General features: G+C 40.7%; 1 protein-coding gene across 3 annotated transcripts in view; it reads left to right on the top strand.

The window, feature by feature from the left end:
* Nucleotides 1-14,295, top strand: part of LOC114444285 (chloride channel protein 2-like) — a 135,299-nt gene that overhangs the window by 62,495 nt on the left and 58,509 nt on the right. For all 3 annotated transcript variants that reach the window (XM_028418719.1, XM_028418718.1, XM_028418720.1), the window contains exons 3-4: nt 12,062-12,193; nt 13,482-13,610. In XM_028418719.1, the coding sequence (XP_028274520.1) occupies nt 12,062-12,193; nt 13,482-13,610 (261 nt within the window). The remainder of the gene's footprint in view (nt 1-12,061; nt 12,194-13,481; nt 13,611-14,295) is intronic.

The following is a 14,295-nucleotide window of genomic DNA, read 5'->3' as shown; positions in this document are numbered from 1 at the left end:
GAATTCACACAGTAGTCTTCTCAGTTCTATACATTTGTATGGTGCTATCAGATTGTCGGCTAGTTGGACAAAACGTGACATAACAGTGTTCCACATGGTTTGTCCAAACTACCCATGCTTATTTTGTACTTGTGCACCCTGATATTTCAATGTCCCGATGAATGTCTCATGCCTCTTTCATATTTCCAACGCCATGCCACTTGAGACTCTTAAAAGATTCCAAATTATGGCTTTGATCATAGTAATGTGGAGACTGTGTGATTGGATTATGGTGTAAGACGCACTTCACTTCAGCATGGACTGCATTTACCAAATCAGCAGTACAGGCAGTGAATGGGCAACATTAGTAGTCCTGTGATTGAAGAACACATGCTGTGCCACCATAACATGCACTCAGCACTCAGAACACACAGACCTTTAAAATGTATACGTGTATACATGAACCACCTGTGTGTGTGTGGCACCATGCTGATAAACTGGGGCTTTTCAGACGTCATTCACATACCATTACCAGCCAAGTCCAGGAACTAACACAAATAGCACACACACATGCGGTGTTAAACTGTTGCTTGTGTGGTGGATGGCATGTGTACGTGATAGGGACAGAGAGAAAGAGAGAGCGCAAGGGAACTTTCACTTTAATATATCAAGTAACCAAGGAGACTTGGGCCACTAATCAATATTTGATTCAGTGCCACTCAAGCAGATTGTGTGTGTGTGTGTGTTGTGTGGTGATCCGTAGTCCATTGCTTTCACTATAGAGGTTGTGGCACAGGTTCAATGTGTGTGTCAGCATAGAGAATGGTTGCTAGCTCGTAGTGTTAGCTTGCATTGATTTTTGTCATCTCGGGGACTGCAGTTTGAGCCAAAATGGCACGCTTGCAGGGAACAATAACATGGTGACATCATATTTAATATTCATACAGCTGTACACTGTCATGAGCTGGGCCTATAGATATTATATTAATGCCACCAAGTAAGGACATTGTTTGAATTGTTTAGTTGAATGTTGATGTTTAGTTGAATTGACACTTGTGTATCTCCATGTGGCCTCGGCTGGAATCAAAATGCTTTCTGGTTTTCTGACACTCCCATTCTCACAACATTATACATGCATCTTAGGAACTAAGATAAATACGGCTGAGTGAAGTGATCATATTTCAGTGGCCAAAGATGAAAGTTTTCTATACAGCAGGTTTACAGTTTAAGGTGCTTGGACCCAGTGTACCAAAGAAAAGTGCATCTTTGCATCATAACAAAATATTGGTTCCTGTTTCCAGTCTTTGACCAGACGTGAGCTACCAGCTGACAGCTACACTGATATTCACAGTTCCACTCCGTAGGCTAGGAAACCAATTATTCATTTCCTAGTTTTAAGTGACTTCTCCTGTGGATATCTATCTTCTCTTGACAGCGGACTAAGAGGTGGAAAACTGTCATTTCCAGCAGTGATAGTGTCACTGAGGGACCCACTGGGTTGCCAAAGTCATCAAGTTTCTAAATCCACAGGGAGCCGTTTAAAAGAATAATGCTGTACCCAGTTCGAGTTCTTCTCCACCTACGATTTATAAAAATACAAGATGGTGAGGAGTGAGGGGGCGGGGGGCGGGGGGTGTGTTCAGGGTCCAGCCAGGTGGAACAGGGTGGAAGTTATTAATCTAAAAGCTAACAGCATTAATTCAGTTCTCAGAAACCACTTCTCATTTATAATGGCTGAGATTCTGCACGTTTAGAGTCTGCAGATCAGACTGAGTATGGCCACATTTATATTTAACATTCAGGCTGGATACAGTAAAAGCAGATGATTTCTTATTTCACAGCAGTTTGACAGGAATGTGTCCATAGAGGTACTACAGTTTTCCAGAAGTAAAAATCGATATGCTCGGTGTGCATCGTCGACAGGTTTTACTGCAGTTGCAACCGTGCAGGACAAAGTTTTATCAGTGCAGTCATTATATTTATGTGTTTGGATTGTGATATAAAGATTGTTTTTACATCCACTCACAGCAAAATCAATGGTTATTAAACAGGAAAGGCCACAAAGAAGTCGGCGCCCTACTTTCCTACTTTGTTGCAGAAATCGGTGGTCTTTAGAGACTGCGATTTTTCCTCTGATCCAACCTCTATCCTTTTCTGGTCATGTATTTCTTCCCTGTCTCTTCTTCTCTGTACCTTCCAGGAGCCCTCATTTTCCTTTCTCCCCCCTCCTTCACTTTTCCATTCCATTCTTTTCTATACCACTCGGCTCTCTTCACTTCCCTCTTGGTCTGCAATCCATCACCCCCCCCCTTCTCTGCAGGGTTTAATCTGAAGTGTGTGTATTGGTGTATCCCTCTCTCTCTCCATCCATCTGAGCCCCATGTTCTGAGTTATTACTCTCTAATCATCACTGAGCCCAGAGCCAATCCACAACACACACACACATATTTTTCCATACATTGCAGGTTTGTCTCGGAAGTTTGATGAGAGCAGAAAACTTTTTTTTATCTTTTCATCATCTTTTCGAAAAGATGAGATTCCTGTGGGAGATGCTCATGACATCCAAATGCAGTCACTCCTATCAGTCCTTGCTGTAACTGTGTTTGTTTTGCAGATGTGACACTTTGGCAGCAGCTTATATTATTTTTTTCTGTTCCTTGCCTGATATAATGGATGTGAAATTGAGTTATGACATTTAACCTGCTGATCAATACCACACTTTCAGACTGTTGAAATGCATTAAATGACTCATTTGAATATCATGCCATTTATTTTTAACAAATATTTAGTTGATAAGTTAAGAGAAGTTGCTGTAGGGCTACCTAAAATATCATTTGGTTTATCAGACTTTTAATTCTTTCACATATCTTTGGCTGTAGTGTATCATTTTACATAGCAGCTAATGTTAGCACTGCAAACACCACTTAACACTACTGCTAGTTGGCTTGATAGCCACATGGTTATTGTTTACACATTTGTGTATTAGTGTGTGGCAGCACTCAATAATATTTTGATAAGTTCTGCTCATTTGATCAAACCATACAGTCTAAACTATTTATTACCTAATCTTATTGTTAGCGCTTGTCTTTTATTTCTCTTCCCTTTCCCTAATTCTTTTCTGTCTTTCTCCTGCTCCTCTCTTCACCACAGCACACATCCCTCTTTTTCCTGCAGTCCTAGTTCATTAGTTGTTGTGCAGAGTTTGCACAGAGCCCACAAATCAATCACAAACTAATAATGTTATATAGAAAGAGGGTGCTTTCTTATACAGTGCTGGAAGGGAGGTTGTGGGTGTGTGTTTAATTCTATGGTCTGTTTGTCCTCTATAGGGTCAGGGTACCCGTATGTTCTGGAGGCACCAGCCCAGGACTTTATCTCTGGTAAACAAGTAAAAACATGTATCATCCCCAGTCTTCAACTACCAACTAGCCCTCAAGACGCATACTTAACTCTACCACTGCAAATAGCTTTATTACTAATCCATCATTAATCTTTAAAATGTGGTCATTAAGTGTTGCTCTGACTGAATAGTCTCCCTTGCTTTGCAGTGTATTAACGCTGCCATCAGTTAAAAAAAAAAAAAAAAAAAGTTTTAGATGTGTGTGGAAAAGACATACACACACTCACCTTGTGGCTTCATATTAATCAATGGCGAACATGAAAAATATCTCTCTGTGTGCATATTATTCCTATTCCACTGTGTGCCAAAAAAGACTAACTCCCCCAGCCTGGCCTTATTACAGCTAGCTCAAGACCCTAATGGAAAGTAATAAAGAACTCTGAACATCTTAGTTTAGTTGTGTGTTTTGTGTGTGTGATACAGGAGATGAATGGTTCTGATTAGGCACTGCAAGCCGCAGACAAGCATGATGATCAATGTTTCCCTTCTTTCTGCTGCTTCAGAACAGAGAAATGTGCCATGTCCCCCCTCTACACACACACACACACGTCCTTTTTTCATTAGCTGTGTGTGCAGTATGTGGTTGTTCGCAGTGCATTCACCTGCAACTTTTAATACTTTTTGTTCCTCCCATAATAGATGGTTTGTGTGTGCTCTGTTTCCATTTGTACAAATGCATCCATGTAAAGTACATATACATATAAAATAGTGTGTGTGCTGCTGTCAGTTTAAAGGATAGCAAAGGTACTGTATGTGCAATGGAAAAGCTCTGAAATTGGTTATGGCAGGGCATAAAAGTGTAAATCAGCACACTTCTATGTCTGCAGAGGACTGCAGAACGGAAGTGCTGACTCGGCAGTGGCAGAGCACGGGTGGTTTGTGTGCGGGTTGGGGTGAGGGGAGGGGGAACAAACTGTAGAGAATGAAGGGATGCAGTGCAGAAATTTTAGGAGGATGTAAAGTAAAAAGAGGTGGAAATTTTAATGTAGGCGGATGAAGGAGGTGGATGAGGAGAAATGGAAGAAGGAGATCGAGGGCGAGCTGGTGGCAAAGGTCTGGAGAGCCGACGGATAAATAAATGGAGACAGAATGAGACAGAAAGAGAAGCGGTACAGAGAGTCAGCAGCAGGTCCCTTGGCTTTCGGTTCGTCAGGCTTTCATCCAGGAAATGAAACGACTTACCTCTCCCCTGTGCGATCACGCTAAATACAAACACACATACACACACACACAGTGAGAAAAATCATTTCCCAAACGCATTGAGACCACATGCACACAAACTTACTCCGACACACTTATGTTGATGGACTGTTATTGTGATCATCAGTGCCACCATCTGCCCATTTTGGCTCCGTGTGTGTGTTTGTCCACGGCGTGTGTCGCCACTGGAGAAATCATTTCACCGCTTTCTCAATCACCTCATCGTAGCCTCAGTACTGATGCAAGGCTAATTTCCTTCATCATCACTGAGTGTTGTATTGCAGAGAATCATAAAACTGGATCTCATTGTCAGACTTCGCTAAAGTCAACACAATTTACATTTACATACATGATGACTGACTGAAATGAAAAAAGAAATAAATCAAAGTAAGTGCAGTATGTCCCTAGACTAATTTTGTTATTTTACTCTTATTGTAAACCATGAGAATTTAACAGTGTCTTGACAAAGAGAAGTAATGATAAGCACGTGTTCCATTGTAAGACTGTTACCATAATCCCCATATTAGAGCATACTGAACATTTCCTCATCAACACATTTCTAAATTGAAATAAGCACTGAAGTAGGCACTGACATTTATTAAGCTTTAGTATTGTATATGCATGCATGCAGAGGGATTCAGAGATTTATCATGTGACCCTGGTGGATTCTACTCACATAAATGTTGAGCAGGTTTCTGTAAACTGCCGCACTGCCCTGTGCTGGCCACTAATTCCTGCAGTGTAACTCTATTGAAATCATGTCAGAACAAAACATTCCAAAGGCTCAGTGCTTATGTTCAGTGTGAGCTCCTCATGAAGGCAGACTGCTGTATGACCATTGTGTTCAAAGCCAAAAAAAGAATATTAATGAAAAGCTTATAGCATGGCCATTGCACTCGGTAGACCTGCACCTTTCACTTCCTGTCTCATTATTGATTCCTTGCAAACCATGGGTTCCAGGAGAAGAGGTTGCCAAGACAACACAGTTTGGGGTCACACTGAGAAAGTGAGGTCAGGGTTAAGTCGCCTCTAAGGAAGGGAGTGACTTCCTGGAAAAGGTAAAAGAGGCAAAAAATCAGTCACCCTAAGACCCTAATGCATTCATTAAGGATGATGTTAAGGACATGATATTGATCTTTTATGTGTGTGTGTGTGTGTTTGGCTGAAGATGAAAAGCACTATTGATCAACAAGTTGTTGAGAGAAGTTCAGAACTGTAGCTCGGAGAGGAGAGGTATATAAGCATATACATCCCATACTGTACATACAGCTGTACAGTGTATTAGGATCAATAGGCATGTTGCCATTCACAAAATTGCTATTCGGGCACCAAAAGTCCTTTTTGGGGCTGAATTTCTGTTATAATATTGCATATATTCTTAAACATATATTACATATTATTTCACAAAAAACACATTTTCTTGTCATGATGTCAAGCTTCAGCAGAGACATCAGCAAGTACTTAATCAGCATGTACTACTAGGTAAGGTAGCTGAGGGCCCTGACAACCATAAGAAGGTACCGTCCATGGCATTTAACTGCTAGAAAAAAATTTAGATGTGTTGTTTTTGCTTTCCCCTGTCCTTAGCCTAAGACAAGTGATACATCACGAGTGTATAATGTGCTTTACATATCAATAAGAGTTAAAAAAAAACAAACAAATGTAAGTAAAAAAATATGTGTAAGCATATTAAGTGACCTTATCCTCAGATGTTAAGCAGGTCATGCAGGAGTTCTGAGCCATAACAGAATTCTCTTTTACATCTTGAAAGTAGCTTTGGCACTTTTATAGCAAACCCACATGATATTTAGTGAATGATCATATTTTTTCTGCCAAAAAAAGTACTTTAGCTGAGCGTGTGGGCTTTAATGTTAAACATACATCACAAACTCTCCGGAAGTGACAAAAGAGGGATACCAAAGCTGTTTATGCATAATAACTTTGGTGATTTGAGCTGGGTTGTGTGTGTGCATGAATATGCCTGTGTGTACAGATACACCATTACACCTCATTAAGCAGACATTGTACTGCAGCCATAAGACGGGTGCCACAACCGCCGTTACTCGACGAGTGATTGAGTGCGAGACGAGACATTATGCCCGCTCGCTCGGGACTGACAGAGGCTGTTATAGAACATTTACATAAACATCACCTCCTTTCTACATCTCATTAGCATAGAGAACACATCAACACGAAGGAGGGAGTGGAGGAGGAATGGATAGATAACTTAATGAATGGATGAATGGGGAGGAAGAGAGGCAAGAGCAAGAAGGAAAAGCTACAGTTTGAGGATTCTGATAGAATGGAGATGGTCATATTAAGTACCAACGGAAACATTTTACAGATGCACTGTTGGATTTTATTCGTCTAACAATGTTTCCTGTGTCTTTAGGGGCCAATTTGTTCTGTTAGTTTTTAGTCTTAACTCTATTCCTCCCTTTGCTGCATGATGATAGTCTGCAGAGTCCAAAATATAGGAAGTTATCGTTTGTTATTTATCCTAACATAACACTGCCAAACTAGTCCAAGATATATAGTTTGGAATGAATCATATGTTGTTGGCTGAGGGTGGTATTTGCTGACCTTGCTGTATCATGCAGATGTCATCTTCACTACAGTTACAGCTGATGCAACACCTGCTGGCTGAGTACTGTAGCTAGTTTAAATGATATGAGATGGGTGCCACTGCTTGCACTTTCAAAAGCAGGTGTAAGATATCAAGTTTGATCCAAATTTTAAACTTTAAAAAAAAAAAAAAAAAAAAAAACTTTCATTTTACTATACAACCTTTATCACACCCCATTCTCTATCTTTTAGCATGCCTGTTTAACAAAGCAGAAGAGCTGAATGGTCAGATTTGTCTATCTATATTAATTCTAATCTAATTAAGCCGGTGGTCTTAAGCACAGCCAGGCATTTCTAATTGAATCTCTCCCTTACGCATGAAGCTACATAATGAATGTGGGGGCACACAAACGCACCAAACGAGAACAGGCCTCATTGCCATGACTGTGCGAAATTAAGGCAGTAATGGTAGGCTCTTTTACCCTTTACACCCATATATAGCTGTCACCTTGCATAACAAATGAGGGGGTGATTTGAATAATTGGGTTTTATGTGGGAGCGGCAGCAGGAAATCTGCACCGGTAGTGATTTTCATCTTAAGTGTGTGTGTGTGTGTGTGTGTGTTCATTCTGCCTACCTCCTGTCCTCATTTTCAATATAATCACATAAGACCAATATGTTAGTTTTCTGACTCCGTCCTTTTATTACATATGCAGCATGTAGGCGTAACATTACTCGGGAGCACAGTGGCTGTCAGAAGTCAAGTTTTAGATCTTTTACAATCAGGTTATTACAGACATGCTGCATTTTCATAAATTAACCATACAGCACAACATCAGAGTCAGTATGCAGCCTGTCCTTACATTCAAGCGTTTGAACATTGCAGACCTGAGTATTTAATATTCTGCGCTATTATGACAGTCATAGTTTTCTGAGCAAAACATTCCAATGTAGATTTTTTGACACATACAGAAACTGGCTACCTCACCAGCATAATGTGACTTTCATCAAGGACAGTGTTATGGCACAAATCTACCAATATGTATGCTAATAACAATATATGTCTTAGGGCAGTATTGGTTGCAGGCTTGTATAGTGGTTGGTTTTTATTCACTTCTAGTTTATTTTTAGGCTCCTGAATTAAGTTACCAGTTGCATCTTGCTCTCGGCAGCTCAATATCTAGATGATCCCCACCAGTTTCCTCTTGGAAGGTTTATTGGGATGTAACTTTTCTCCACCCTGATTGTCCAAGTCAGCTAATATGCTGTAAAAAATACCCTCGTCCATAATGTCCTCTGCACACTATATTAAAAGACGCTACACCTTGAAACAGGTGGTTTTGTAATACACAAGGCAGAGAAAACATAGTTGTTTAAACTGTCTTGTATACCATTAGCAATGAGATTTAAAATCAGCAGTGATTCTTTTGTTAAATCTCATTTTACAAAGTGTGAAACATGCAGTAAGGATTGATATCTGTACTACAGTATTTCTATGTCTCTTATGTATCTGTTCTTAGCTGAAGTTTAATGTTTTTTTTTTTTTTTAATTCATTATAAATAGTGAACATAGTGAATTACTCAAACCAAAATAAACACAAGCACACGTTTCACACACACACACGTAGTGTCTTTGTGCCAGGCCAAGGAGTTAGATGTGCTGTGTATCCAAGGCAACCTAAATTAGTCTCAGCAGGTATGTGGGCATTATGTCTCCTTCTGCGAGGGAGAAAGTGTTAAAGCAAGAACCAAAATGAAATATATAGAGGGAGAGAGGTGAGAGTGCAAAGAAAGAAGGGAGTGCAGAAAGCAGGAGTGGAGGGCGGCAGATAAGGCCTGAGAGTGGAGAGGAGATGAGAGGTATAGTCAGAGGTTGACTGTGATTAGTACAAAGCACCAGAAAAAGGAAGGAAGGAAGGGAGGGAGGAAGGGGAGGAATGGAGGGAGAGGGTGATGCAGGGGGTGAGTCAGATGGCAATGAGAGCAATTGGGATCTAGCATGCTGCTTATTGCATGCCATGAAAAATAAAGTCAGCAGCCAGTCTGCAGGAAATGTGTGTGTGTGCATGTGTGTAGACATGCATGCTCATCTTTGTGTTTGTGCATGTGTGCACTGCAGAAAAAGCTATTAAGCAATACCAGCACAGACAGAGCTAACTAAATTACATCTTCAAAAAGACAAGATTACACTTGATGCAAGACACACACACACACACACACACACACAGTAACACTCATTTACATTGACTAGTGTCGGGATGACAGAAGGGGTCCAAGAACACAGACGGCCCGTGGGTGAGATGACGCAAAAGCACATACACACGCTCACACGCATGCTCGCATAACACAAGGCATAAATCTAAATATACACATGTACAAAGCCTGTTTCTCAGAATTGTCACTGTCTGTAGAGTGATGGAAAGTACAAGTATGTGTGTGTGTGTGTGTGTGTGTGTATCTTGCAGCAAGTGTAATCTTGTCTTGTGGGGGTTTTGTCACAGCTTTTGCCAGTACGTGTGTGTTGGACTCCTAAAGGTGTTGATTAGGGTATGTGTGTACATTTTTCTTGCCATCCCTGCAGCATCTCTCTCACCTCCTGCTCTCGTTCTCTGTCTGTCTGTCTCTTTCCCACTTTGCCCAATCTGTCAGTCAAACACAGATGACGGCCTGATCCAAACTTTGAAATGCATTTATATGTTATAGATATGGTCTGGATAGGATCTTTACACTTAACCAGTTCTAGCTGTCAGGTGAAGTTGGTGACTATAAAAAAATACACACCTCATAGTGCAAACTCAAAAGCGAATCCAGCTGCAAGAAAAGCAATTCCTGTCATGTCCTTTTCATTATTGCTTATTGAACAATAATAAGGAAGCGGTGGACATCTGCCTTTTCATTAGCCTCTGTTGTCTCTGATGCAGCATGGTTCTGCAGCAGCCTTGCTTAGAAGGCAAGAGACGGTCTGCATGGCCAATAACGGCCCCTCTCAGTGGGCGTCCTTGAACGGTGACACACGATTCAGGCACATTTGACTATTTTCACAACCTTGCATTGAAAAATGTTCAGGTGTTCATGACATGGTAGAAGACGATTTGTGGAAACAGTTTTTGTCATATTGTACAAGGTCAGCCATGGCCATGAAGAAAACCTTGTAAACAGTGTACTACAAAACTGCAAGATAAAGCCCGATGAATTCTGGTAGCATTTTTGATCAGTCAGATAAAAGTATAATAGATGTGGATCACATGTCTGGTGGGGAAATGTCCAGGACAACCACCAAGGCCCTTATAGCAAACTGTACTTGATCACTGTGCATTACTGAGGAGGACTATCATCAAAAACAGACAACGCTGTAAAAACATTTATCTGTTAATCTACAAACCATAAACAAACCTTTGAACATTTTGGAGCTTTGTTGCCATAATACATGTTATCTGGCACAGATGTTAGTAACTGCATAAGCATTACATAGTGTGACAACTAGAGGGCAGTGCAAAGTTTTTTTTTTTACTATGTGTGTGCCATTAAGCACTCAGACATATGTTTTGGAGTACTCATTTTGATTTGATTTACACATCTGTACGGGTCACTTAAAGATTGCCATTTGATGTTTTGTGTGATATTCTTTGCAGGCAGTGTCCAGAAGTCCTTCATAACAAAGTAACTGAAGTATGTGTCCTTGTATCTGTGTGTTAGTGAGTGGAAAGAAATCAACACAGAGCTGAAGTCCATATGGTACCACAGAGGAATACCTGATTCCCTTCTAGAAGAGCTGATGTACAAATTATGCAACAAATATCTGTCTTAAAAACAGTCAGGCATGAAGCAGTTAAATATTTAGAGTGTTACATAAACATCTGTTGTACATGTTGGAGATCAAAGGGGAAGCAGAGAGACAGAAACAAAAAAGAAGAGTATGAGTGTCATCAGTGTGAGGGGCGCCCCACTGTTCCTGAGTGTCATTTCTCTGCAGAGGAGAAAAGGGAAATGAGGATAGGCCTGGAAGAAAGGGGGAGGGAGGTCGGGGTGAAAGAGAGACATTATGAATTAAGGTGTGTGCGTGCACATCCAAATGGGTCACCATCAAAATACTGTTTGCTTCTAGCCATTAGTCATAATGAAGTGTGTTTGTATGTCTTGTACCAAATGTTTTCTGTTGCTTCTAGGTGAGTATAGCAGCTCTGGTGTGTGTAGTATGTTTTTGCAGTGTAGTGCCTCCATTTAACTGTAACTGTGTCCACTTAATATGCACTGATCTGTGTAGTCAGTGTCTGTGTCTTCAGCCTCCTGCCCCATTGTGCTTTGGATAGTATATTCTTAACACATAACATTGTGTTTTGTTGTGCATAACTGCACTCTGAGCTCATGTGATGTTCTTTTAGCTTATACAGTACACTGAAGCTATAGCTGGGTTTCCATCCCAGCCTGAAACTAAAATGGAATTATCAGTTTGTAGATGATCAAACTTTTTAAATGCAGTAAAATATGTCATGCAGAATTGCAAATGCAAATGCACTTTTTATTAATAGTGTAGAAAAATCTGAATTCCTTCCTTTTATATTCCCTTCTATTACTGATGTTTTCAGACTGTCCATTAGTCTTGCCGTGGTGAATTCAATGTATAAAAAAATCTAAATCAAAGCTTTACCTACATTGCCAAATTGAAATCAGTAAAACTGTTTTGTTTTTATAAATGCACAGATTGTTTTCAAGGAAAAATTATTTAAAGTGGCTTACACAATATGTAACCGACATGCAGACCGCTGTTAAATATTTCAAAAGCAGTGGGATGGTAACCCAGCTATTATTGTTAGCCAATGAACATATGCCATTTTCCAAACCTTAGTGCCAATCTCTGGGTAATGTAGTCCTTGTAGTCCTAACATGTTATGTTGTGTTCCTGCCATCCCTGTGTAGTCTGCACTGTTCGCTGTCAGAAGTTCCTGATCTCGCGGGTCGGGGAGGACTGGATCTTCCTCATCCTGCTGGGACTCCTCATGGCCCTGGTCAGCTGGGTGATGGACTTTTGCATTGCCATCTGCCTACAAGGTGAGGGAGGGGGTTGTGGAGGGATTGGCTTTTAAAGCACCTTTTTGGTTGGTCAGTACTCAGCCTGCAGTGCTGGGTGTTTGGACCCACTTGCATTAGTGCATTGCTCTGAATATAATGTAAAGGAAATGTTAAATTCTTTTTATGTTTCAATCAATCTGTATTTTTATGTCTGTGTCTAAGTCAAAGTACAATGTTGTCAAAATCTGCCCCTTCAACAAACATGTCAGAGCTTTGCTGAAACAGGTTTTTAATTAGGATGTGAAGAGATTTAAGAGCAATACTGCAGATTTATTTTATTTGGTTGGAGAGAATTATGAGCCAATCATCCTTTTATAGTGATGAATTCTGGATCATAGATAAAACTCTGTTTACTGAGTGTGATCAGGACAAATAAATGGGGTATTTTTGATCAAACAAAAGCTTGTAAACAAATTAAGATTGCAGTGAGGATTGGGCTCAAGGCATAACCATAGAAAATGAAAGCTGGAGATAACAGTGTGGGGGGTGCAAAAGGGGTAGAAACAAGGAAGGTCAGCAAGCCGAGAGGACAGAGAGACTGGAAGCAGAAAGAGTTTGGAATGGATTGGAAAAGTCTGAGGAAGAAGACACACAAGGGAATCAAGCTGGATCAAAGGACAGCAGGAGGGATGGAAGGACTCTTAAGGCATCAGTCATCTGACTATGTGGTAGATGCAGGGAACTGAGGGAGGAGAGGATGTGGACAAGGGATTTATCAGTAAGTCGACTGCACATGCAGGAAGAGGAAGGTAGACGTTTTAAAGCGATTGAAGTAAGTTGTAAGAGCTGATCTGAAGCCGTATGGGACCAGCTCTAATTCAAATGGATTTGGAGGCTGTGTGCATGTGTGTGTGTGTGTGTGCGCGTGCGCGTGTGCTTGTTGTGTGTGTGCGTGTTGTGTGCCGCACTCAAGAGGAAGCTAACCTAGTCTTGTCAGTTCCAGTTATGGTGTACAGTTCTTTTAATTGGATCCAAAACATGACTACACCACCTGTCCTGAGGAGACTCACACAAGTACACTTTTTCCAGTCATTTTATATAACAGCTCTACGTGACGTGCAATGTGAGTCTGTGAGTGTGCATTGTGGTTTGTCCCCCTGATATCTAAACTAAAGCTGTAAAGATATCTGCAAGATTTGTAAAAGTGTCATTTTCTCTGTTTGTCATCTGTGTTCATCCTTTTTCTCCCCCAGTGTGTATCTGTACCTCTGCCTTTGTTGGTCTGTGGTTTACACATCTGCCTTGGTTTGTGTGTGTGTGTCTACAGCTCAGAAGTGGATGTACGGTGGCCTGGACAGTAATATGTTCCTGCAGTATCTGGCCTGGGTCACCTATCCGGTAGTTCTCATCACCTTTTCTGCAGGCTTCACCCAGATCCTCGCTCCGCAGGCTGTCGGTACGACAGACACACACACACACACACACACACACATGTTCAAATGGATGTTGAACATATACCAAGTGTATCTACAGACCCACAAAAGAAAAGAAAAGACGTTCACTTTTCCATTCCTTTTCAAGCAAAAGTGTGGCTAACTGAGCTGTTCGGGTTTGTACCCCTGTGATGTCACCAGGGTTTGTGCAAATGTTCATGTTTTGGATCCCCTTTGCTTCTTTTGGGCTCTCAGGACTCTGACAGAAAATGCAGAGTGCCCCGCAAAAAGGACTAGGTATTTACATAAAAAACAAGAGTATATGCATATGTTAGAATGAACAACCTCTATGAGTTTGAGCTGAAAGTTGGAAGGCACATTTTGTAATCAAATGACATGTGATGCAAGAGGTACTGTATTGAAAACTGACTTGTCATGGGGCATATTAAAAACATAATTTTCCATTTTTCCGTATATATTACTGCTAACTGTGTGTATTTGCGTTGTGGTTTCGGTTTGGTGATGAATTACGTAAACACAAAATGCTTACTAGATTAATTTTTAAACAAAATGAAACCGGTGCGTGATGAGTTTCTGTCTCCTTAGTTCTCATTACAGCTATCACAACACTGGAAATGTGGTAGTCACTGACATCTGAGATGTCAAAATCCCCCTTACCAAGTCTGACAATGTCTGTTGCAACATACA

The sequence above is a fragment of the Parambassis ranga genome, chromosome 13 (genome assembly GCF_900634625.1).
Source record: "Parambassis ranga chromosome 13, fParRan2.1, whole genome shotgun sequence".
In the NCBI taxonomy this organism is placed as follows: domain Eukaryota; kingdom Metazoa; phylum Chordata; class Actinopteri; family Ambassidae; genus Parambassis; species Parambassis ranga.
This window is presented reverse-complemented; position numbering and strand designations above follow the sequence as displayed.